Below are 22,516 nucleotides of genomic sequence, written 5' to 3'. Positions count from 1 at the left end.
TTATTACTATTTGGTATCTCATATTTTATTTGTCGTTGCAATCCTCCAGCCTAAGCAACGAAATGGCGTATTATGCAATGTGCCTGCACCCCCCCCCCATCCCATATCCCTGTAGGCTTCTCAGAATTTCAACCCCCCCCCCCCTGAGAGAATTCCTGGGTGCGCTACTGGTGTAATTACACCTTTTGAGCGCGTTTATTACATTACTGAGCTTTAAACGGTGTCTCAACGCCTGCACGCGCCATGGTGCACGAGTGAATATGCAGGCGTGCGGAAATTGCGCAGAGATATTTCCTGTTTTCGGAGCCTGCCGCCTCCCAAAGAAGGCGACAATCGGATTTTGCACCTAGCTGCTCACTGATTGCTGTGCGGTTTGCAAGCAACACTTCGAGCCGCGCTACACTATAAGTGACTACGAAGAAATAAAAAACCAGCGACGAAAGCCTACCATTCTTCTGCCAGTAGTCTCTACGATATCCAGAGCATTGATCCTTATATGAGCTCCAATGCGCTCGACTGTTTCATGAGTAACCTGAGTACAAATAACTATCACAACATTTATATTAGTGACGGCTGAGTTCTGCCAGTTTTGCTCTGTTTCTTTAATGCCGAAAGGCTATATTGTTTTAACAGCGCGCTTCCGCGCATAGGCGTGCGCAGGGTCCCCCTTCAGGGGGAGGGGTCGAAGTCGGGCGAATGTTCATCGCAGCGCCCCCCCCCCCATCCCGATTAAGTCATTGTATGGAGCAGACTTTGCGCCCCCCCCCCTCTAAAGTGAATAGGGGGGGGCGGGGGCGCCCCCCTGCCCCCTCCTTGCGCACGCCTACGCTTTCGCGGTTACTACGCATCGGTTATGCGGCCTCTGAGTGCTTTATACCAGGAATCCGAGCCAGCTGCAGGAACCGAGCCGAAGGCGCGCTCCGAGGCGCAAACTTTATGCATCAGGGCTTATCTCAAGCATCTTAAAATGCGCAGATGTAAATATAGCCCGTCGGTTATTCTGCCTAAATTCACTACAACCAGTTGTCCTTTTCAATGGACAGCTTATATTGCACTTTTCCTGACCTATCGATGCCATTGCAAAAACTTGTTTTTCACAATGCATGTTTTGTATTATATTATAATTTCGTTGCTTTATCTGTAAAGTGTCAAAAGTCAAGCCAGGAGGGGCGGTGGTGCTCTACCCTTTGGGATATTATGTTTTTATATATATGTGCATATACGCACAAATACGGGCAGTAAAGTCTCACCTCCCCACCCGGCGCCAATAACAATATCCGTGCAACGTCCCTGAGGACGACCGTTATTTGTACCGGTCGAGTTACCATTGACTTCCTATACCTTTGAGCCCTCGTAATGTCGAAAAAGTCACATTTACACAGGGCATTCGTAAAGATACGCACCGTACACACAGCTTCGCCAACGCGTGGTAAATGTTCGACGTGCTTTCGGCAGAATATCAGCACACAGCTTTCTGAGCACAGTTAAATTCCAATAGAGCAGCTCAGTTACTCTGAATAAACTAGACGCCGAATTACCACCAGAAGAAAGCATTGAAATAAAGAAATCGGAATAAGGCACGCCCTTTCTGTTTTCTCTGTCTCTTTCTTCTGGTGGTCGTTCGGCGTCTAGTTAATTGACAGTACCGTAACTAGCCCAGCAATGAGTTCGGCTCAATTACACCGAAATCGTAAATCTTCACGGTCGGTATCAGCCCATTTTCATTTTTATATTTTTCGTACCTTCCAGCAGTCACTTCGGCTACAAGAACTGATTTGCAGTATCTCTCAAATGCATTTATGAAGCAAGCATTCATTAAAAGTTTTGAAGTTTCGTCCATCATGGCTTACGACGACAAGTCCTACGCTTAATAATGATTGGCCTCGAGATCTTGGAGTGGCGCCCTCTCGCGTGTGACGTCAGAGCGGGGACTCCGCTCTCAACCGCGCTGCAGCAGCCGCTGCTCCTGTATGCGGATCGTCTGCTTCAGGTGGGAACTTTGTCGAACGAACAGCCTCGCGACGGTCAACTAACGCCTGCAACGAATGTTTTCGAGTGTAATCTTGAACTTGTTTTAGTTGCGGCCCATTCTACAGGGCCAAGAAATCCCCCGGATGGCCGACGAGTGCGCCGATGCCACCGACCGCATTGTTGGTAAGAAAGTGAAACTATGTGTGAGTGTTCTTGCTCGTTATCTTGTTTCCGCCGTACGATACTTATTAGATGCGAAGTATCTTAAGGTCGAGCTCAATCCGGCGGTGGTGGTGGTGTGCGGCGTGACCACTCTTACTGCGCATGCGCATACCCTCTCCACTCACCCTCTCCCCTTCCCCTCTCCACTTTCCCTCTCCACTTTCCCTCCCACTTTCCCTCTCCCCTCCCCCTTTCCACTCTTCCTCTGAAACGCGGGCTACACATGCCGAAATTCTCTCCTGCGCAATGCCGCGATGAGCTCGAGCGCATGCGCGTCCCCTCCCCTTCTCTCTCCTCTCCTACGCTGCCCCCCTCTCGCCCGCCTGTCGACCGCGTTCCCCGCTCGCCCTGTGAGAATTAACGGCCAGGCTAGATGGAAGATACGACGCGCGTAGCGTCCCTCTTCGCGTTCCACGACGAGAGGTCGGTAGCATGCCCAACGAACGCCAACGGAACGCGATCGTGCAAGTGCTCCGGCTTCGCATCGCCTCATGGTTCCCTTTAGCGGGAGATGGTGCAGTTTTAGTTTGGGTGGTGCTTTCAATATTTCAGTAAGCGTGCCGTTCTCCAGCATGTACAAGTATGTAGATCAAGCTTATGAAAGGTAGCGGTGCCTCATCGAGGGCGAGGCGGTGTACGACGCAGGCCACATTGTTGAATGCGCGGTCGAGGCCATCAACAGGTCGCATCACCGCCGCTGCTTTCGTCCTGCAAACAAGTGCGCAAGTGCCGCCTTGTCCCCCCCCCCCCTGCCGATGCCCATGATCGCAGTTTGTCCCGTAATGTTGGTTCAGTGAGAACGATATTACGTCGTAGTTCCTATTAATACCGCACAGGGCCGTCGCATGGGTATTAGAATATAACAAATAGTTAATCGCTGATTATACTACGCACTGGGCCACAGAGATAAACGTGGCAAAGGCAAGCTGGGTCCAGTTTCACGCCGCGCAGCCTAACGAAAAGCTTAAAGGGCTCCGCTTTTAAAAAAGCGTCTGCACTGCCTCAGGTCCCAGGTGAAAATTTGAAGTGGGATTTCAAGTTGTTCGACTTGCTGCCAAGTGGTCTCTAAAGTGGTACCACTTGCAGCCAAGTGGTCCCTTAAGTGGTCCCACTTGCTGCCAAGTGGTCTCTCAAGTGGTACCACTTGCAGCCAAGCGGTCCCACTTGCTTTCAAGAGGGACCACTTCAGAGCAAGTGGAACCCATTAATAGGTCCCATTTGCTGCCAAGTGGTCCCACTAAAGGGTTCCACTTGCCACAAAGTGGTCCCACTTGCTTTCAAGTGGGACCACTTCAGCGCAAGTGGAACCTATTACAGGTTCCACTTGCCACAAGGTGGTTTTCTGCCCCACTTGTTACGGGACTGTTCCACTTGCAGTTTCTGAAGTGGTCCTACTTGCTTTCAAGTGGATATTAAGACGGTACCGCTTAGACCATAACAGGTTCCATTTGCTGCCAAGCGGTTTGGTATTTTGTGCTTCTGTAATCATGCTTTACAGAACGAGTTAAACATGCTCAAGTTTTGCTATATCAAATGCATGCCACATGCACTTGCAGTAACTACTGACACTTGCCTGTACTTCAAAAAATTTATTTATTCGGCACAAAAAGGCACAGACAGATATTTACACGATTTACACAAGTAATAGCATAAGTAAATGTGAAAAACGGAACTTATAAAGCTTTTAGTTTCATATACACTCACCCAAGCAAAATAATCAACTGTAGAGTTTATGTATATGCGTAATTGAGTACCATTAAAGGTGGATGCATATAGAAAATCTGCAACATATTATGACAAATTTTCCAAACAAGAGGTTTCTCAGAAATTGATACAGTCACTTTAGCTAAGCAAGAGGTAGGGCCACGATAGAATTTGAAAACGTGTAGTCCTTTCCACAGCACATGCCAGACACAATGTTGCGCTCTTTAGCTGCCACCCGTCTTGGCCAGCAGCCGATTACAAAACGGGCAGTAAAAGTAGAACTTCATGTCTTCTGGCGAGGTTGCACAGAACTTTCGGAAAAGGTACTTGCTGTCTGGAAGCACACTTGAGCCTAAAATATTATTACACAATCTCAGGAGATCTTCTACAGCGGCCCATGACAGACCATGCTTTATGGCGAAGTCCATAACAAGTACAAGTGCATCGCCAACAGACAAGGTGTTTGTGTTGCCAAGCGGGCGCGCAAACTCCAATCGGAAGAAGTCCGAGTTTGGGAGTCCATCACACGGCTGCGTCGCATTAGATAGATTATCTTCGGCGGGTGCGAACTCATCGTCAGTAGTGTCGCAGTCACTAGCCGACTCATCTCCCACAAATGAACTCACGTAGTTTTGTCGTCCAATATCCTCGGCTGACTCACCAGCTTCATTATCGTCCGAGGATTCAGAAGCGCTTGAGACCGTACGTTCTCCCGAAAAAACGTCCGTAGAAGGCTGTGCAGGAGCATTCTTCCTTACTTTGTGTTGCGTCGATTTTGGCAAGCGGTCATTCCACGCTTCAGGCTCCAGATATCGCTTGCGGGTTTTTTGACTCGTGTTCATCACGCCTACCACAGATTGTCTATTTTTGCTGATGAGCACGCTGCAGCGGTCTAAAGACGTCCAAGTCAACAATGAATAATAAAAAAGTCAACGGTAATCGAACATCAATAGCCATGTACGCACGCGTGCGCGTGCAAAGACGGTGGCAAAGATTACCGACATTGCTTGACACGGCTTGGCCTTGGCTTGACCGTAGATGCACAAAACACTTATGTAGATACGTGAACTATTTTTTTAGTGCTACACAAATTATTATTAGGCCCCAGCAAATAGTACTTTATATTATATATTCTGTTCATTTCATTAAATCAATAGCAATTTATATTTTGACGTTATGACTTGTTTTAACAGTAATCTCTAGCCAAGCCAAAGACGAAGCGCCATGTTTTGACGTACACTGTAGTTTTGACTTTGTCGACGGTCGGACACTTTTGTCTCGTGGTGCACGGCGTGTGAGCGTCAGGATGTTCGCGTTAGTGCGATTCTTGAACAGTTTTGATAAGAAAGAGTATATAATACCTGCCAATAACATTAAGGACTTTTACCCAGAAAGCAAGGAGGACTTCATTAAAAGTAAAGTCTACAGGACAGAGTGGGTTGATCATGAAGACCCGGAAAACACAGGATCGTACACGTGTAGAATTCTGCTGCTGGCAGGTAAGTAAATGAAGCTAGAAATTTATTGCGATTCGACACACGCTATATATATAGGTAGCGTCATTGCATGCCAAACGCATCACCCATCATATCGGGCTCTGGCCACAACCTGTGCCCGCGCTGACGCGATAGCGCGTGGGCGATCGAGAGGCTGGCATATGATTCCACGTGCGTACAGTCATGTGATCTACAACTAACGCTATTCGTTATTGGTATATGCTTGCAGGATTAATATAGGAGTCATCATCTAAATTATGTTGCTTGCTGAACAGTGCCGGCCGCGTTGAATTAACCAGCATTACTCTTGTTGGGAAAAATTCGGACATTTTTATTGTATCGCAGGGTATGTCCTTTCAGTAATGTCGATATATTATGGCTTGTTGCCTTTTTTATCTTAAATTTAATACCTATGCTGAATTGCGTTGCGCTTTTCACTGGCGCAAAACTGCTAAACACACACACACAGTGTTTATACGTATAGCAGCTTTTCCAGACTAATATTGGCGCATTTTGACTTCATACGTGTGCCTAACAGACTCGGAACAAGAGCTACATAGACAAAGGGGCAGCAAGCGCCTTTCACGGCCTCTGATACACCAGTCAGATATTGACCAAGAGGAAGAGCTCATTGACCTGCAGCTGTCAGCAGTAAACACCAAGCAGACTGCAAAACAGGTACTACCCTAATTGCGCTAAACTTTTGCCACGTTTCTGTCGAAAATTGCTTATTGGTCTTCATTTCTTTTTGCAGGCACACAAAAAAATGAAACAGGATCAGGCAGCATCAAGAAGTGCTGTTTATGAGGAAATTTTGAGCAAGCATGCCTCTCGTGCCCTTGAAAAAAATAAAGTCGCCCGAGCTTTGCAAGTAGGCATTAAAATGTACACTTCTCAGTTTTATTCAGCACTTTTCAACTCCTTACTCTCTTTTCTTGTGCACAGACACCCTCAAACAGGTGTGTGGAGTTCAATGAAGACACCACAAACAAAGAACGCAAACACAAGCAAATGAGGAAAGAGACTTGACAGGAACCTTATGAGAGTGTGCTGAAAGAGCGCAATGAACTGCGACAAGCGGTTGCCAAAACCAATGAAAGAATTGATCGAATAGACGTGAAGCTTTCAATGAGTAAGTATTTGACACCGATAGCACAACATCTTATTCTATGTGCTCTTTAGATTTATTTATAGTGTTACCGGCATATATTTCTTAAGTGTTCTTTTCTATACCTGCAGTTGTAGAAATGCTACAGGCGAGAAGTGCCCCTCAGCCTCAAAAGGCACAAAAAAGTGCCCCGCTTCTCGAGCAAGCACAACAGTCCCCTACAGGTAAAGTCTGCACAACTGCATGAACATTAATGTTTCTAAACTTTTTTTGCTGGTCAAAAAGCTGAACCCTCAGCTTTTTGACTAGATATTGAGAATTAGAGTTGTATCTTGATAACAGCCACTGTAAATTGTTTGTACACTTCTCTACTGTGGGTGCAGATCTGTGGGAGGATGGCCAAGACCTTAATGGTTTGGATTACGAAGTTGAACCGTCACACACAGCCCCCACACCACCACCACCAGCACACATGGACACTACATCCAAGCCTGCTGCAGACGCACTCCCCACAGGTAGAAGCCCAAACGCTTTAAATGCCATTATGTTGCTATTATTTTGCTGTAAACATCAACTTCACTCCTTATTTCTCATCAGCTGCAGACCCAAAAGCCCACACTGCTTTTACTGACATTGGTGATGGCAAGGTAAGTGCACGACTGTGTTCCCTTCATTTCTTTTTTAAAGATTTTGTTTTCATTTACAGTATCACGTGAAAGACGGCCTCATGATTGGAAGCAAGCAGGCGGAAAAAATCCTGGGCCATAAAAAACCTCCACTCGTTGTAAAGGATATGGCCCAAGCCATATGGGGTCGCGAAGGATTGGCGGAGCGAAGTTATGGAGGCAAATTAGCCCCCAAGGAGGCAAATTAACCCCAACGCAGTCGTGCGGAAGCAACTGAGTCCACACAAGGTTGCTTTGATTATTGGTAAGATTGTTGTCAATTTAATTGTGCTGTACATAATTATGTATCCCACGGCTGTTTTAATTTCTGCCTCCTTTGCAGACACCATGACACATTGGGGGTCGAGGAGTGGAGTCCCAGTTAAGGAAACGCTGGACAATTTGTCTACCATTTTGTCTCAAAAAATTCAAGACGTCAGGAGGACAAAGAGAAAGGAAGATTGAATGCTTCAAAAATCTTTTCTTTTGACTTCACATTATTTCCTTTTTTTTAAGTGCCATTCACTTATCAATAAATTATTGTAAAAACAAGTTTTTGTTTCATTCATTGAAGTGCACCAGTGGTTCCTAAGACCACTTGGCAAGAGGATACGTTAGGCAGGCGGTCCCACTTGCGAAGTGAGACCACTTGGCAAGTGGAACCACTTGAAGTGGATTATTGAACCTGGATTTGAAGTGGAACCACTTGGCAAGTGGTTCCACTTTGCAAGTGGGACCACTTGCCAAGTGGGACCACTTCAAATCCAGGTTCAATAATCCACTTCAAGTGGTTCCACTTGGAGAAAATTTTCGCCTGGGTTCAGAATAGCACCCCAGATTTCCGAGCCACTCGATCATGTGCTTCGGCGCATAACGTCAAAATACTGTGATAATTAAACAGGCGGGCACACGTACGGAATTAACGAGAAAGCGTTTCTTTCTCTCTCTCTCTTCTGTAATGAAAACAGCAAGCGTGCGGACGGTCCGGGACACTGATCTGCGATAGGAAACTTGAAAGCTCAGGCGACGCATAAACAGCTTGATTTGTTGTAATGGTTCGTGGTAAATTTATGTTTTGCGTGGTATTTTTGTTTTAAGGTATGTATAGGTAAAAACTTTATTTTTCCTCTTAAAATGAAAGACGCAAGGGGAAAGAGATAGGGTGTCCTCCGCAACCCTCTCTGCCCAACCCAGCTAGGATGGCCTCCTGGACGTCGGGTCTTACAGGAGCAGGTTATAGGGTAGAGAGAGGGGCACTTGAGCAGTCGCCACCTTAGCGGCGGACGGCCGAGGTGCTAGGCAGCTAGTGGCTGCAGATGTCATGAAATGCTAGAAGGCGATCCCGCGCAGCAAAGCGAGCCGTTGCCGAAACGGAGTTTGGCTCGTTTGCCTCGGCTCGGACCGTAAATCCCCGGGCGCTGTTGTGAGCCGCTTCGTTACCGGGAAGGCCCGCGTGCTTGGGAGTCCATAATAAAGCGGTATCTTGTTGCAGGGTATGGGCCAGGACTCAGGAGGAGAGAAAGGGCTATTGTGGATACCCTACCCACTCCGAAATTGTAGATGGCAGGTTTAGAGTCACTGACAATGAGAGCATAATTTGGAATGGTAAGGGCTAGAGCAATGGCCGTTTATCCGCCTCCTCAGAAGAGGAAGCATAAATTGAGGCAGCAGTAGTTATCTGGCCTTGAGAGTTAACAACTGAGAGTGTTTTATTAAAATGCTGATAGAGTCGCCTTGCATGTTTAAATTTCGCGCCTTAAGCACAGCGGTCGATTGCAGCGCCTTCTCCTTGGTGTCATCGCAAGTGTGATCGTGGTTCCACACCATGATGCAATGCATGCCAGCAGCTGATGTCAACATGGCGTAAGGTGCCCTGCTCTTGCGATTGCATTGGGTCGTTTGGATGCCTGTACAACTCTTGCCGATTGTCAGCGAGCGCACCAAGTTGATGCGATTACGCAGCCGACCATACCAGCGTTTCCATACGGTGAGCGTTGTCTTGCGAGACCATTATCGGCCCGCGCGAAAGCAACGGCTGTGACATTAGTGACGGTATCATTGAATTAAGACATCACATAAACAGTTGACGCTGTGTGCACGGTGTCAATCACGCTGATACATGTTATTGATGTGATGTGCGTTGGACACGCGCAGGATCGTCATGCCAGTGCGCTTGCTTGCACATTACGTCCCGTTGCATCAAAACCAAGGTCGCGCCTTGGTCGCGCGCGTAGAGTTGGCACGCAAATATTTGGCAGTGCTTGAAATTCGCCTGCGTGCATTGAACCCATGGTTCTTCGTTGCGGTTCTTTCCGATTGAGGGGTGGACGCAGGCGATCACGCTTACATGGTTTTGCCCAACGATGTATTATGCGCAAACCGGTTTTTATCGCCCAGCTGCTGCTGCAGGTAATTTAGGCAGTGCCTGGGTAACCTTTGCCAGTGCCTCTGGCCTGCTGCCGGCGTCCTTACCAAAGTGTGGGTTCGTTCACACTGGTCACACGGTACACTTTCGACCGCGATCGAGTATTTTGATTACGAGTGGCTTACTTACGCGGGACGGCCAATCGCCGTTCAGAAATTCGATGCCGATCGGGGCTCGATCGCGATCGAAAGTGCGTGTATGACGCCCAAATTACTTTCTGCGCTTGCCGTTGTCAGATGGGAAGGGGAGCTGACACCCAAGGCACCTTGTCCTAGAGCATAGTCGGCCCCGGAAGGTCTCCCTACCCTGGGTTACAGAGCGGGAGTTTTTGATTCGGGCAACAGTCCTAACAAGGGTGCCGCTGCTTGGTGCAAAGAACAGGCGTAGCCAATTCGTAATACCACAGTACACTTATACCCGCTTTGAGGTCTTGAGCCACCGAGGCTTCTGCCCTACCCGGTCTCGGGGGGCTGCTAACGCGACGAGATGAATCGCCACGCACAGAACAGACGCAGCCAAATGGTGCCTCGTGGCCAGAGGCCAGGTCGGATTGCTGCCGCTCAAGTGATGCGAGAGCACACAATAGTGGGGACTTCATCCGTCATCACCACGGTGAAGCAACCGAGGTCGTGTGCACTCAGGCTGGCTCGAGCCATCGGCCCCCTGAACACAAAAAGCACGCAAGCCAAGGGTGACTGGCATGCGAAGCCGAGTCGAGCAGCTCAAAAAGGAGCCATCAAAGAGCGAAGCTTTTACGCCTCACAAATGGGCATTTAACTAGGTGCCTGCGAGTCAGAGTTGCCAGTTCCGCTTATAATAAGTGGATTTGGGCTTCTTTTTTCCCCGAGTCACTTGTAGAATTTCTCAGTCGCTTGTCGCGTTTTTTTTGGGCTTGTTTGCATTTTCAGCAAATATAGATATTTTAGTGATCATCACGTTCCCCTATAGCGTGGTTGTCGATGTCTTTGAGTAGTAGAGTGTTGAAGTCAAACATACGTTGGGGGAATCAATCGGTCGCCTTAAAGGAATACTGAACAAAACTTTTTCCGCCATGATTTCAGTCAATTCAAAGATTGCGTGCTGCAATCGATAGAAACAATCTTCATTTCAGGCAGCAACTAGAGGGAGATAATGAATTTAAAGCGTTTTTCACAAACTGCCGCGTCTAGCGACCGCACCGAGAACTAGAGGAAGTGACGTTTGGTGACGTTACATGCACCTGAAACGGGCATGCCAACAACGCCAGCCATCGCCCGCGTCTCTCAACCCAGTCAGCTTCCACTGCGGTTCCCAAAATCACTGTAGGAACAGCATGGCAGGAACAATGTTCCTGGCTGGGGTAAAGTATCCGGGCTTTGTGTAAGGTGGAAAGTGGGATGAAAGGAGAGGTGGAGAAAGATAAGCGGTGGACAGGAACAAGTGCACCCTGCATGCGCCTCAGAGAATGTGATGTCACGGCTCGCGCTTGTGTGCAGACGCCGTGCGCTGACAATCCACCAAAAAATAGAGCCAACTGTTCAAAAATATGCAAAATAAACTCTGTTTATTGGAAAATTCGCTTCTTCCGAGTAGAGTTTCGATATTTTCATCAGTTTGTCCAATTTTTGTTCAGTATCCCTTTAATAATGCACTGGTAAATGTACATTCAAACGGAGACTACCCTGGAGACAACGTTAAAAGTTAATATATGCGCTTTCGTTCCTAATTGCGCATATTTTCGCTGCACAAAATAGTTAAAAAGATTTCTTCAACTCCCCTTCGCATTTAAGTGACGTTTTTATATTAAAAATATTTTTAAGAATAGGAAAATTTATCCAATTTCCGCTTCTTTTGGGCTTCTTTGCAAAAGCCGCACCGCTTTTTCTGGGCTACTTTTGTGACGATTATTCGCTTGTTAGCTCGGTAGCATCTAGCAACACTGCTGCGAGTGTGCAGAAATGCTGGTGTACACAAATAAAGCCCTCGAAGGTGCGCTGGTCAGAGGCATAATTTTATGCGCCGTTATCCCACAATCGATCTTGGGCTTGTCGGCGATCAGCCGTTTCTGATATCTGATCTGTTGTCATGTCACGTTGCCACATTTCATTGTTGCCTGGATATGAACCCATCAGTGTCTCCGTTGCCTGTCGCAACTCAAGTGTTGTGCTGCTAAACACTTGAGTGACGGTCCCCTGCATCGAGGAAGGAAACAGTTAGGAGGGAGAATTGCGTAATGCGATAGAAAAAATATATATATAGTACGTCGTGCACACACATTCCAAGTTTTGCTTGCCCCGGTTTTCCTGATAGGGCAAGGGCGCCTTTATTTCTTTCCTGTTCAGATATTGGTCAGTTGATAAAAGCTGCGAAGGTTTTGCAAAACCAGCCATGCTGCCTCTACAGTTAACTGTTAATTGTCGAGCCCCTGGGCAGAACATGCTTTTCTCACATTAGTATGGGACGGAGGATAGGAAACACACTTATCTCTGCAACCCATGTAGGAGCACAGTGTGTTGTCATCTAGAAGCTAAAAGGTGGTGAAAGAAGAGAGCACCCCTCTCCCCATTAGAAAAACTGGAAATGGAAGCCATTACTGCCCTCGTTGGAGGCAGACGCTTTAACCACCGCTGCAGTTCACACTAGCAGTAACAAGCTGATCCGAACTTGGGTTCCATGCTTGTGCCTCGGCACAGGAGGCGACCCTTTTGACTTGGGCAAGGATGGCTCGCTGCTTGTTTTCGTCAGGTATCTTTAGCAGCTGGCCATAGAATGTGGCCAGTTGGCTACAGTTTTGGCAAAGTGGGTCATCATCAGTGCACACCAGCGTCATCTTCATTTGCCGCTGCAATGCCATGCCTCGTGTTGCATAGCTCGAGGTGTGAGCCAGAACAGAACACTCCACAATCACGGCTGAGCAGGACACCACAGCCACCGCCGCACCGTTTCGGTTTTCACCTCTCTCCAAATAAAGTGGCGACAATGGCATGGCCACAGAGTCATGAATGTTGGCAAAACTATCGGGAAGCTCATTCAATTGACACTTGGCAGCTCGAATACATTGATGGCTTGTCTGAAAAGACAAGCAAAGCTGTGTTGATTATGAAGCTAGCAACATGTGCAATGGGGTTGTGATGACGGCATGGTGCGTGCTGTGAACCCTTTAACAAATTTGAATAAGCAGATCGGTGGTATTCAATCTCTTTCGCCAGTTATTAGAGCCTTGAAAAATGAAGTCGAGGGGTTCAAGTCAGAGGTACTATTGGTTCAGAAGAGTCATTCTGAATTAACGCGAATAAATGATGCACAAGAAAATGGAAGCCGAAGAAACAATCTAGTTATCGATGGCATTGATGAGCCCAGTGGTGAAACCAAGGATAGCCTTCTCGGTCTAATGAAGAATGATCTGCTGTTAACAGTATAGAAAGATGCTAGAAAAAGGAAGGCAAATCAAGGACGGCCGGTCATTATGAAACTGTTGGATTATCGCAAAACGGTATTGAAAGCATGTTCGAAATTAGAAGGTTCTGTGATTTCAGTCACTGAAGATTTTTTAACAAAAGTTCGAGAAACTAGGAGAAAATTGTGGCAGAGGTTCTTTGAGGAGAGAAAAAAATTGAGCTAAAGTAAAACTAGCTTTTGATAAATTGGTCATAGCCATCTTACCTTGGGATGAAGCCACTGACGAGCATCAGAAGATCACTAGAAGGGGTAATGGGCCAGGGCAGAAAATGAACGGTCCAAGTATTTTTAACAACTGCTTAAAACTCTTTTGGCTTTACACAACCCTGAATTTGTCGTACTAACAGAAACCTGGTTGGGGCTGATGATATATTTGACAGCAAAATAACTCCTAAAGATTGCAGAATATCTCATAATGATCATAACAGACGAGTTGCAAGCTTATTTAAAGCTTCTCTTCAGCTGTTTAGAATGCCTGATGTAGAGGCCTTGTTTTGCAAAGCATATGTGAATAACACAAGATACGTACTTGGAGCTTACTATCGACCCCCTGACCTTATGGTCTTGAACAACTTCAGCCTTATATGCAGGTGTCATGTTAAAATTGATGATAGACTAATCCTAACTGGCAACTTTAACATACCTAATGTTAATTGGGATACTTTTGCAACTCAGTCTTCCAAATCTCCTAAACCTGAAGCACTCGACATTGCCTATGATTTTGATCTCCTACAGGTTCATACCTGTAGAAGTGTAGAACAGTGCATTTGTGAAGAAAATTATGAAATCAAGTTTAGGAATGAATGCGGAAGTGGAAAGTTTTGCAGAAATACTGATTTTTTATTTAATTCTACTTATGTCGGGTGGAATGATGCAATGTATGTGCAAAAACCCGGCCCATGTATAGGTTCAAAGGTAGCCCCCTTACTCAGTGATATTTTTCTGGCACGAGTGAGCCAAAAAATTCATTATGCCATTCAAGGCATGGATAAAAGAATTTTCTGCTTTGTTGATGATTTTTTTATTATATTTGATGGGGCTGACTGTGGGTCCAATGCTTTGAATGTACTGAAAGTGTTTTGTGAATGTGGCCTGGGACTCAAGTTCACCCATGAGATAGCAAAAGACAAACAACTGCAGTTTTTAGACCTTTCACTAAGAATTTTGCCTTGCCGCATGTGCTGGATGTGCAGCCCTAGATCGGAAAAGCCCCTGCTCCAGTACAAGTCGGGGCATTCAAAGGTTGTTAAAAATGGAATAGCAGTGTCTTGCCTTCGAGGGGCTATGGTGAAGTCTTGCTATCATGCAATGAAAGAAAGCTTTTCAAAACAAGTGGCACGGCTATCCTCAGCAGGTTTCCCGGAACAGGCTATCACCAGAGCTGTTGATAAAGTTATAAGGATAGTGAAGGGCGTGCAAGCATCACCTTCAAGGAACCGCTTCAGTAAAGATAAAAAGCACTGTATGGTTTTGCCATACGTTCATAAATTTTCTCACGGGTTAAAAAAAGTTGGCGGAAGGTATGGGATTAAGCGCCGCCATTAAGGCTCAACATTTGTGCCAGGCCGTTGCTAAAAAGTTAAAAGCAGGGAAAAGAAAATGTAGCTGTGGCTTAAAAGAAGAATCGAAGCTAACGAAATGCCGAAAAGGAGTGCTATATCGGATACCGTTAACATGTGGGAGCATGTACAGTATGGTCCACTGTTAAAGGGAATGCTCGAATGAGCAACTTTCATTTTGTTGGCCCCCTCACGGCTAGTGGCTGCGGAAAGATTCTTCGTGCACGTTACTAGTCTATCGTAAGGGTTTGGAACTGTCAACCACCAGTAGTGTTATGCAAATCCAAGACATTATGCTTTTGTAGGAGAGCGATATTCGTACATACCCGAAACGCAGGCGTTCCCTTTAACAGTGGACCCGTCTGTACGTAGGACAGACTGGCCACTGTATCAACACACGACTAAAAGAGCATACAAGATTTCTGTGTGCCGTTTTTTGTTGACACAAAAATCTTGTTTGTTCATAATGACAGCTACACAAGAGAAGTAGCTGAAGCATTCCACATATCAAGGAAAGCAAGTGATTGCGTTAGCCAACCTTCCCTGGCGTTATCTTCAAAGGAAATGGGCCTCTTAACCAGGGGTGACTAGGGAGCTCACACGAGACTTTGCCTTACGGTTTGACAAGTGAATCATCTTTGACAACGATCATGAGCGCTCGCCTTAAAAAAGTATGTGTCGTTTTTTTTTTCATTAAACCAGTTGCAAGTTCAGCGGCGTGTGAGTCTCTTCTTCCTTCGTCTCGTGTTTAAGAAAGCGCTGTTTTATATTTTTACCATGGAACCTCACCAACTCGCCCGATTTGCGTGTCTTCTTCATTCCTGTCCAGCCTAAGTGCTTGCCACTTTTGTCATCCCCACCATGCTGTAATGTGAAGCGTGGAATTATTCAAGCGAAAGCCTCATCAGATGCGAAAAGTGACTGTCGGCGTCAATACAAATGGTTAAAAAAAAAATCAAACAAAGCAAAAAGGCAACTAGCATGCCTCGTAGTTTCATGCATCATACAAGATGCCTAATGTCCATTAAAGCACTACAAAGGGAAGTAAGAAGCGATTTGAGAGTAATTAATGAAGTGATTGACAAAATGAGGAAGTAAGAGAAGTGATTGAAAGTAATTAAGAAATAATTGAACGTAATCGAAAGTAACATCAATATATAGTACAGACATTAATGCTTTGTGCGACAGCGGGACACATACATCCCACTTTTCCGTCTGCAGGAAAAATATTCTCCCAGATCACTTATTGCAATTAGCGCAACGATAAGTCACTCATGTCTTACCGAAGTCTTCGTATTCTCGAGGAAAAATCTTTTAGCGCACTTTCTAAGGGCGGAAGTAGTGTTGCAGGGACGTTGAATTTCGATCAATTTTTCATGACAGCTTCTGAATGTTGTTCTTCTTCAGATAGAAAGAACCTACCAATCAAAATACCGGATAAATTCCTCTTTTTCTAGTTTTTCAGAGAGGTGATTTTAGCTTCCAGTCACCATGTGTTTTTGTAGATTTGAGGAATAACTTGGCCGATAAATGCATCAAAACAATCACCTGCGATATTGCCATGCTCATTCCTCAGCGTAATTGTGAATATTGGTGTGTGAAAATATTTTTCTTGATATTATATTCTTCTTGAAAAGTAGGCGCATATTCAAGGACAACAGTGGTACTTGACAATTTCAACAGCCAAAGCAAGGACAGGCGAATAGAGAAAAAAATGGTTGGTGCATGTGGTGAAGTAAACTTTACTGGAACAGACCACAGTGCAATGACGGCTTACAAGAGGTGCAGGTGCTGGTGGTGTTCTACTGCCGGAATGAGATCCCCACAACTTTCCTCAGCACACCTTGAGAAGCGATACTCTGTGCGACTTGCTTCGGCTGTTTCATCCAAAATATCTGTTGATGCAATCTCAAGATGGTGCCTTCATGAGTCAGTGGGACAATGTTTTCCCACTTTTTGAAAACACTCTCGTGAGTCAGTGGGCCCCACTTTTTTTCAGTAAAGTGCTGGCTTGATCTTGATGAAATTTGTTTTATACTATTTCTTTGTAGCTTATATGAACATACCACAGCCGGTTTTCATATGATCATGTAAAAATATAGGCAAACCCACCAAGGGTTAAAATAGCACAGACGTAATCGCTTTCACCATCAAGTCATCTTAGCATGCGATAAGTGACACTGATTTTTTTTATACACTATTCTGTCTTATGTTTAACCTGGTTAATTTTGTAGGTCCTCATGAGAATGTCTGAGTAAAGGACCTTTGGTGACACCAGCTATCCTGCAATGGAGTCTCTGTTTGGGCCTGATTCAGAGGAGCTGTGGCTGCCCCCAGAGGCAGCCGAAGGAAATGTTGAGTACAAACTGAAGTTGGTCAACCCATCACAGAGCCGCCTGGAGCACCTTGTCACCCAGATGAAGTGGAGGCTACGCGAAGGTACGCATTCAGTTCCCCACTAGATGCCCCTGACCTCCAGGAATTTCCTCTTGCGTGCAGCCCACAGGAGGGGCAGGCACTCCTCCTAATCATCTATGTGGGATGCCATGCCAGTCCTACACTGTCCAGTAATTTATTGTGCAGGGTTATGGCCATGCAGGTTTTTGATGATAGTGGCAGATCCCTGATGTGGCATTCCAAGAACTGTTTACTTGTCCACTTCAACCCCGGCCAGTCAGGACCAAGGTGTGAGGAGCACATCATTGCTTCGTTTTCATTTTTGCATCCATTGCAGGCTTGTTTTGTTCCGAACTCTACAAAAAAAGGGACGGGATGCCGGTGGTGAAACTTGGCTCGTTCTACTGGAGAACCCAGTGCACACCTGTGGTATAGACTAACAACGGTTGTTTTATGCTATTATATGACACCAGCTTCCAAGATAATAAATTTTTTCTGTTTACCATTGGCAGAAATGCAATGCAAGTCTCGTTCTCCCGAGTTTAAGAAATGATGGCACATAGTTAGGTGGTTCTCATATAAACAACTGCAGTTTATAAGCCATAAGCATGGTATTTTTTGTTGGATGTTTCTTCGCCTTCAGCTACAGTTCAAGCTGGAGAGCTTTAGTGAGTCATGTTTGAGGGCCCACCACAGTACTAACAATTGCATTGAAGGGTTCAGTCATCTGGTAGTTTCTTGTCTAGATGTAGCAACTCAAATGAAAATGCTCTACACTTTTTTTTTGCTTTCAGTGCCAGAAGTGTTGTGTAGCGTGGAGGCATACTTGACTACTTGACTGCTGTTCAAGAGATGTCAAACTTCTTATAGTGTTGCCGTGGTTACACCTATCTGCTGCTCAAAACATGAACGAATGTACAGTTACAAATGACTGAAAATAATAAGTGAATTGCCACTGCTGCATTTAAAAAGCTGTTCACAATGAATTAGTCAAAAAAGTACATTGCTTTTGGACGTTTTCTGCACTGGAAGAGTTAAAGGCAACAAAATTTTGCTTTAGCTGAAATGGTTGGTAAGCAAACATATACTACGAGTGAAACAATCTTGGTGAAGCTGGTAACTTTTGATTAGCAGCCTCGCAATAGTGTCTGAGCAGATGATGACAGCTGTTAGAGAATATGACCCAACCTCCAGTATGTCGCCTCCCATTGCACCTCCTCATCTAGGCGGTCACACCTAGGAAGCACTAGACAGTGTGTGTATCACTTTTACTGAGCAGTAGCGGCATGACCTTTTTTCCAGTTTTGCGTTGAAGATATTTACACTTACTAGCCTTTCGTGATGCATATACTCATATGTCAAACACAGTTTTTCGTGAAGGCTGCTCTGGACTTACGCTACCAGAAAATAGGCTGCTAATGTAGCCATACATCTTGTTCAGTTAGAATTAGCTGTTGGACAAGTTTCAATTTATAGAAATCTCTGCAGTGGGCTTAAATGTGCTCATAGAAATCCGGAAAGACTGTTTTCCGGCTTCGGAAAATGAACTGGTGCTGTGTCGAGGAAACATGAAGAAAAGATGATGTCTCTGTGCCGCATTTTTTCAGTGTTCCCAATGATGAAACGGCCCATCTGAAATATTTATTTATTTTGAACTAACAACTAGTGTCAAGTGACGCTAGGCAGACTGCATTGGCCACCGTAGTCTCTGGATTATTGCATGTTTGTTGCGTGCAGGCCAAGGTGAGGCCATCTACGAGATTGGCGTGGAGGACGGAGGCCTGCTGGTGGGACTGAGTGCAGCCGATATGGCCGCCTCCTTGGCCACTCTGCAGTGCATGGCCACCAAACTGGGTGCCTCACTGACTGTGCTGCGTGAGCGCTCCATAGGCAATGCTCGCAAGGCAGCTGAGGTGGGCATGACAATCATCCTATAGGGCCTCCTACCAACGATCTCCTATTATCCATCTTATGCCATCCCGATTCTCAAATGTGTCTTTCTTCCCTTGGCAGCAGTTCTGCCATTCTCTCAGCCCCTGACCATGTCATTTTGTCATTCTGAGGATGGGACCCACTTTATCGTCATCCTGTGGCACAGAAAGCATGGCCAACCAGGAGAAATGGTCATATCTAACAGCTGTTCCCACTGAGAAGTGCTGGAAAAGTGCAGCTTATAGCCAACATGTATAATTGGGGATGTGGACACTATTAGAAAGCTTGTGTTTTAGCACCCTTCTGTGCGTTATTCTCAGTTATAAACCATAATAATATTTCATTGTATTTTGAAGCACATTTCAAATGATTAGCATGTAGTTGATCTACTTAGTTGATGTACCTGCATATGCATCTGCAAGATCATGCATCATCAGTAAACACTGTTGGATGCATTCATTGTGTGTATCTTGCTCTTGTCTTCTGCACTGTGCTTAGTTTTTTTTTAATGTAACCAAGAACAGTTTATGAGCCTCTGATATCAAGGATCAACTGTATTTAGTAACCAGTGTCAATGGCACACTGCCACAGTCTACGTTGGGCATAAAAAGTGAGCCTTTCATATGGTGTATGCCTGCCCATCTTGACTGCTACCATCACGGTACCAGTGTTTCATTTGTATGGGTTGTGTCCTTTGCATTGTACAGACATCTGTTTTTGGTACGACAGGTGCTGGTGCGCAAGGTTCCGGAGACCAGCAGAGCATCGAGATTCGGGTGGCTTGCTGGGCAGTGTGGATGTCGGCAAGAGCACTGTCCTGGGTGTGCTCACACAGGGAGAACTGGGACAATGGCCGTGGTAGTGCACGGCTCAACTATTCAGGTGAGGGCTAAGTCACCATCCGATTCCTTGTTGTCCGACTGGGAGCACACCTCATTGGCATGGGGAGTGCCTCTCGCTTCTGGCTACCCGGGCATTGCCAAGGGGTCTGGTTCAGGTTTCTTCACTCACTGCGTGGCCCTCTTCCTTTGGCTGCTTGGTTCTGGAGACTCACCAGGTCTTGCAGCACTTGGGAAGTTGTCTGGCTAATAGACCTCAAAAAGAGACATCTTTGTGGGCACTCGATGAAATGTCACATCGGTGCTTGAGGACTCTGGTTCTCTTTGATTGTGACATTACTTTCTAAAGCCCATTGCACCTTGCGAGATGGCATGATTCAAGAGGCGGTGAAGATTTCAAAGGTTGGGCCACATCACATACCGACTGATGGCAGAAAGGGAATGCCACAACTGTGCAATTTCACCATGGGCCCCAGCAGCTAGATGTGGGAGGGTGTCTCATGGACCACGGTGCAGTGATTATTTGCACTAGTACAATAACCCCCTGAAATATGGAGGAATTATCGCATTCTTCCTTTTTTTTTAAAGAGTCCATAACTAAACAGTTACTCAGCTTCAATTGTATTTTTAAATAGTCGTTTATTATGACAGACATATGGAATCCCGCTTTTGTTTGGGGAGCAAATTGTTGTAAATGTAGTACTTTTCCTCTGTTGCCTGCCATTGCTGTAGCCCAACTGAGGTATCTGTAATGATATTGTGAATGGAGCAAGCTGCCATTAGCCTAAACTTAATTGCTGCAATGTGGTTGTAAAGAAGAGTCTAGTCTTCGTAGTTCACAAATAACTTGCAAATTATTCCTATCAATCCAATTTGCAATGGTTTTTACCATCTTTTCTCAAATGTATTTCATTTACTCAGGATTTTACTAGCCTCTCCATTTTGCTTTCTTTATGAATGCAACACTGTTATTTTGCTGTTTGAACGGAATCTTGGGACAGAGTGTTGATATTCTTACATCTCTACAAAGGCGTTTTTACTTTCAAGCATGCTTACTAGAAAGTGACCAGCATATGGTCTCACTGTCAGCCCCTTTAGAGATCAGACGGATAATCAGATAAGTTGTGGGATTCAGGCTTGCCCGTCGCCATTGCGCGGGTTTTTTGCCTATTTCTGCCGTCCACATGACATATCATTAAAGCCCTTGAAACTTCGTAAAGTAGCAACACACATGGTTAAAAGCGCGCCTCCTTTCTTTTCTCCCTCTCTGCACTCTCCGAGGGCTGACGCCGCGTCGGTATTGGCCAGCTTGCCATCACGTGGGACCGTGCGCAGCGTTCGTTTGTTACAGTGGCTCTCGACTGCCATCTTTTTCTCATTGAATCGTAGACTCGCTGGTGCACAGGCGCATGTGTTCTATGGATACGCACTTGTCATTTCGTACACGTGCTGTGAAATAGTTTTCACGCAAGACCGACCCACTGTTGGCTGCCATGGGCGGCTGCTGCACCTTCCGATGTCAGAACAAGTCTAGCGAAGGCAAAAAGCTCCTCATGATACCGTCCGGTAAGCGCAACAAGTTGCGACGAAAGTCTTGGTTGCACATAATCGGAAGGGAGAGCTTCAGGCTGACATTTTTACTTGACTATGCGAGGGTAAGTTGTGAGACTCTCATACTATAAGTACGCGTTGAGGCTCGCGAAGTTCGATGCTCGCTCTGCGCCGTAGTAAAGCGGGCATCGCACTGCAGTACGTCGCCATCTCTCACGCACATTTTATTACTGCTTCCGCGGGGTATTTACTTTGTTTCTTTATCAACAATACATGGTTACGTTTTCTGCTTGACGTGACATGCCGACTGGTTCGAGTTCACAGTATTGGTTTGTGCGCAGCTAGCATCGTGCACGCGGACTGACGATCAACGATGTGATTGCGGAACTTCAGAGATTCGGTGCAGCTCTTTTGAATAAACTAAGCTTGAGTGCGAAAACTCGCATTAAGGATTTATACTCTCAGTTTGTTTTTGTTGTGTGCTCGTTTAATTAAGAGGAAATAGCTTTCTCTGGCTTTTTTACGTTGACTGATCGGCCGGTGGAAGCTTGCGACGCAAAGGTAGCTATGCAAAGCGTGCGTGCCCAACCGAGTCGCAGGGTGCGTTCATTTAGGAACCTCACGTATACGGGCCATGTTGCATGTAGGTTTATGTGCTATTTCGTGTGAAGGTTTATATGAGCGAGTGGAGGTCTTGCGAAGAAAACGTTTATGGTGACACACTAGTTTTACATTCGCTTTCTCGCGCATTCAGCGATATAGTTCATATGTAAGGTACATCTACAAGGTGCACTTGCGCAATATGGTTGTGTGTGTAAAGCCCTATACCTTCAGAAAAGTACAGCTTTCTCTGATCTACGCGCTTTCTCCTCTCCACGGATAGGGCGGCTGCGGTCACGTGGTAGCGCGCGCCCTCTTTCTCGATATTTGTTTCCTTTGCCTCTCGGCGCCATGTTGAACGCTCCAACGTTCCATGTGCTGTGTGTTTGTCCCATGTGAAGTGCACGAAGTGTGAAGTGCACGTGTGCGTCTCGCTCGTTTTGTCGCGATGCTTTGTTGCTGTGCGTTTGGCTGCCATAACTATGACACCCAAGGGAAAAAGTTTTCTGCCATTCCTCACGGAAAAGAGAATGTAGGTCGTCGCAAAGTCTGGCTCCACAAACAGATTGAGCAAACTTCGAGCCGAGATCGGCGCAGCTTTGTGAGATA

The 22,516-nt window shown here is 45.9% G+C and overlaps 3 protein-coding genes across 3 annotated transcripts; all 3 read left to right on the top strand.

Annotated features, from left to right (window-relative positions):
• The first annotated feature begins 5,152 nt into the window (after nt 1-5,152).
• Nucleotides 5,153-6,422, top strand: LOC119391984 (uncharacterized). The gene is made up of 4 exons (XM_037659623.2): nt 5,153-5,396; nt 5,932-6,071; nt 6,148-6,264; nt 6,339-6,422. Exons 1-4 carry the CDS (start codon nt 5,204-5,206, stop codon nt 6,420-6,422), a joined length of 534 nt encoding a protein of 177 aa, XP_037515551.1. The 5' UTR covers nt 5,153-5,203.
• On the top strand, nt 6,265-7,375 carry LOC119391983 (uncharacterized). The gene is made up of 5 exons (XM_037659622.2): nt 6,265-6,525; nt 6,633-6,725; nt 6,885-7,016; nt 7,099-7,148; nt 7,208-7,375. The coding sequence occupies exons 1-5, from the start codon at nt 6,522-6,524 to the stop codon at nt 7,373-7,375; spliced, it is 447 nt and encodes a 148-aa protein (XP_037515550.1). The 5' UTR covers nt 6,265-6,521.
• A 1,611-nt stretch (nt 7,376-8,986) lies between these two features.
• LOC119391982 (uncharacterized) lies at nt 8,987-20,006 on the top strand. The gene is made up of 4 exons (XM_049415462.1): nt 8,987-9,153; nt 16,823-17,027; nt 18,723-18,898; nt 19,647-20,006. Exons 2-4 carry the CDS (start codon nt 16,877-16,879, stop codon nt 20,004-20,006), a joined length of 687 nt encoding a protein of 228 aa, XP_049271419.1. The 5' UTR covers nt 8,987-9,153; nt 16,823-16,876.
• The last annotated feature ends 2,510 nt before the right edge of the window (nt 20,007-22,516 follow it).

This window comes from Rhipicephalus sanguineus, chromosome 4 (assembly GCF_013339695.2).
Source record: "Rhipicephalus sanguineus isolate Rsan-2018 chromosome 4, BIME_Rsan_1.4, whole genome shotgun sequence".
Taxonomy (NCBI): domain Eukaryota; kingdom Metazoa; phylum Arthropoda; class Arachnida; order Ixodida; family Ixodidae; genus Rhipicephalus; species Rhipicephalus sanguineus.
The sequence above is the reverse complement of the archived record's forward strand: the minus strand, read 5'-3'. Positions and strand labels throughout refer to the sequence as shown.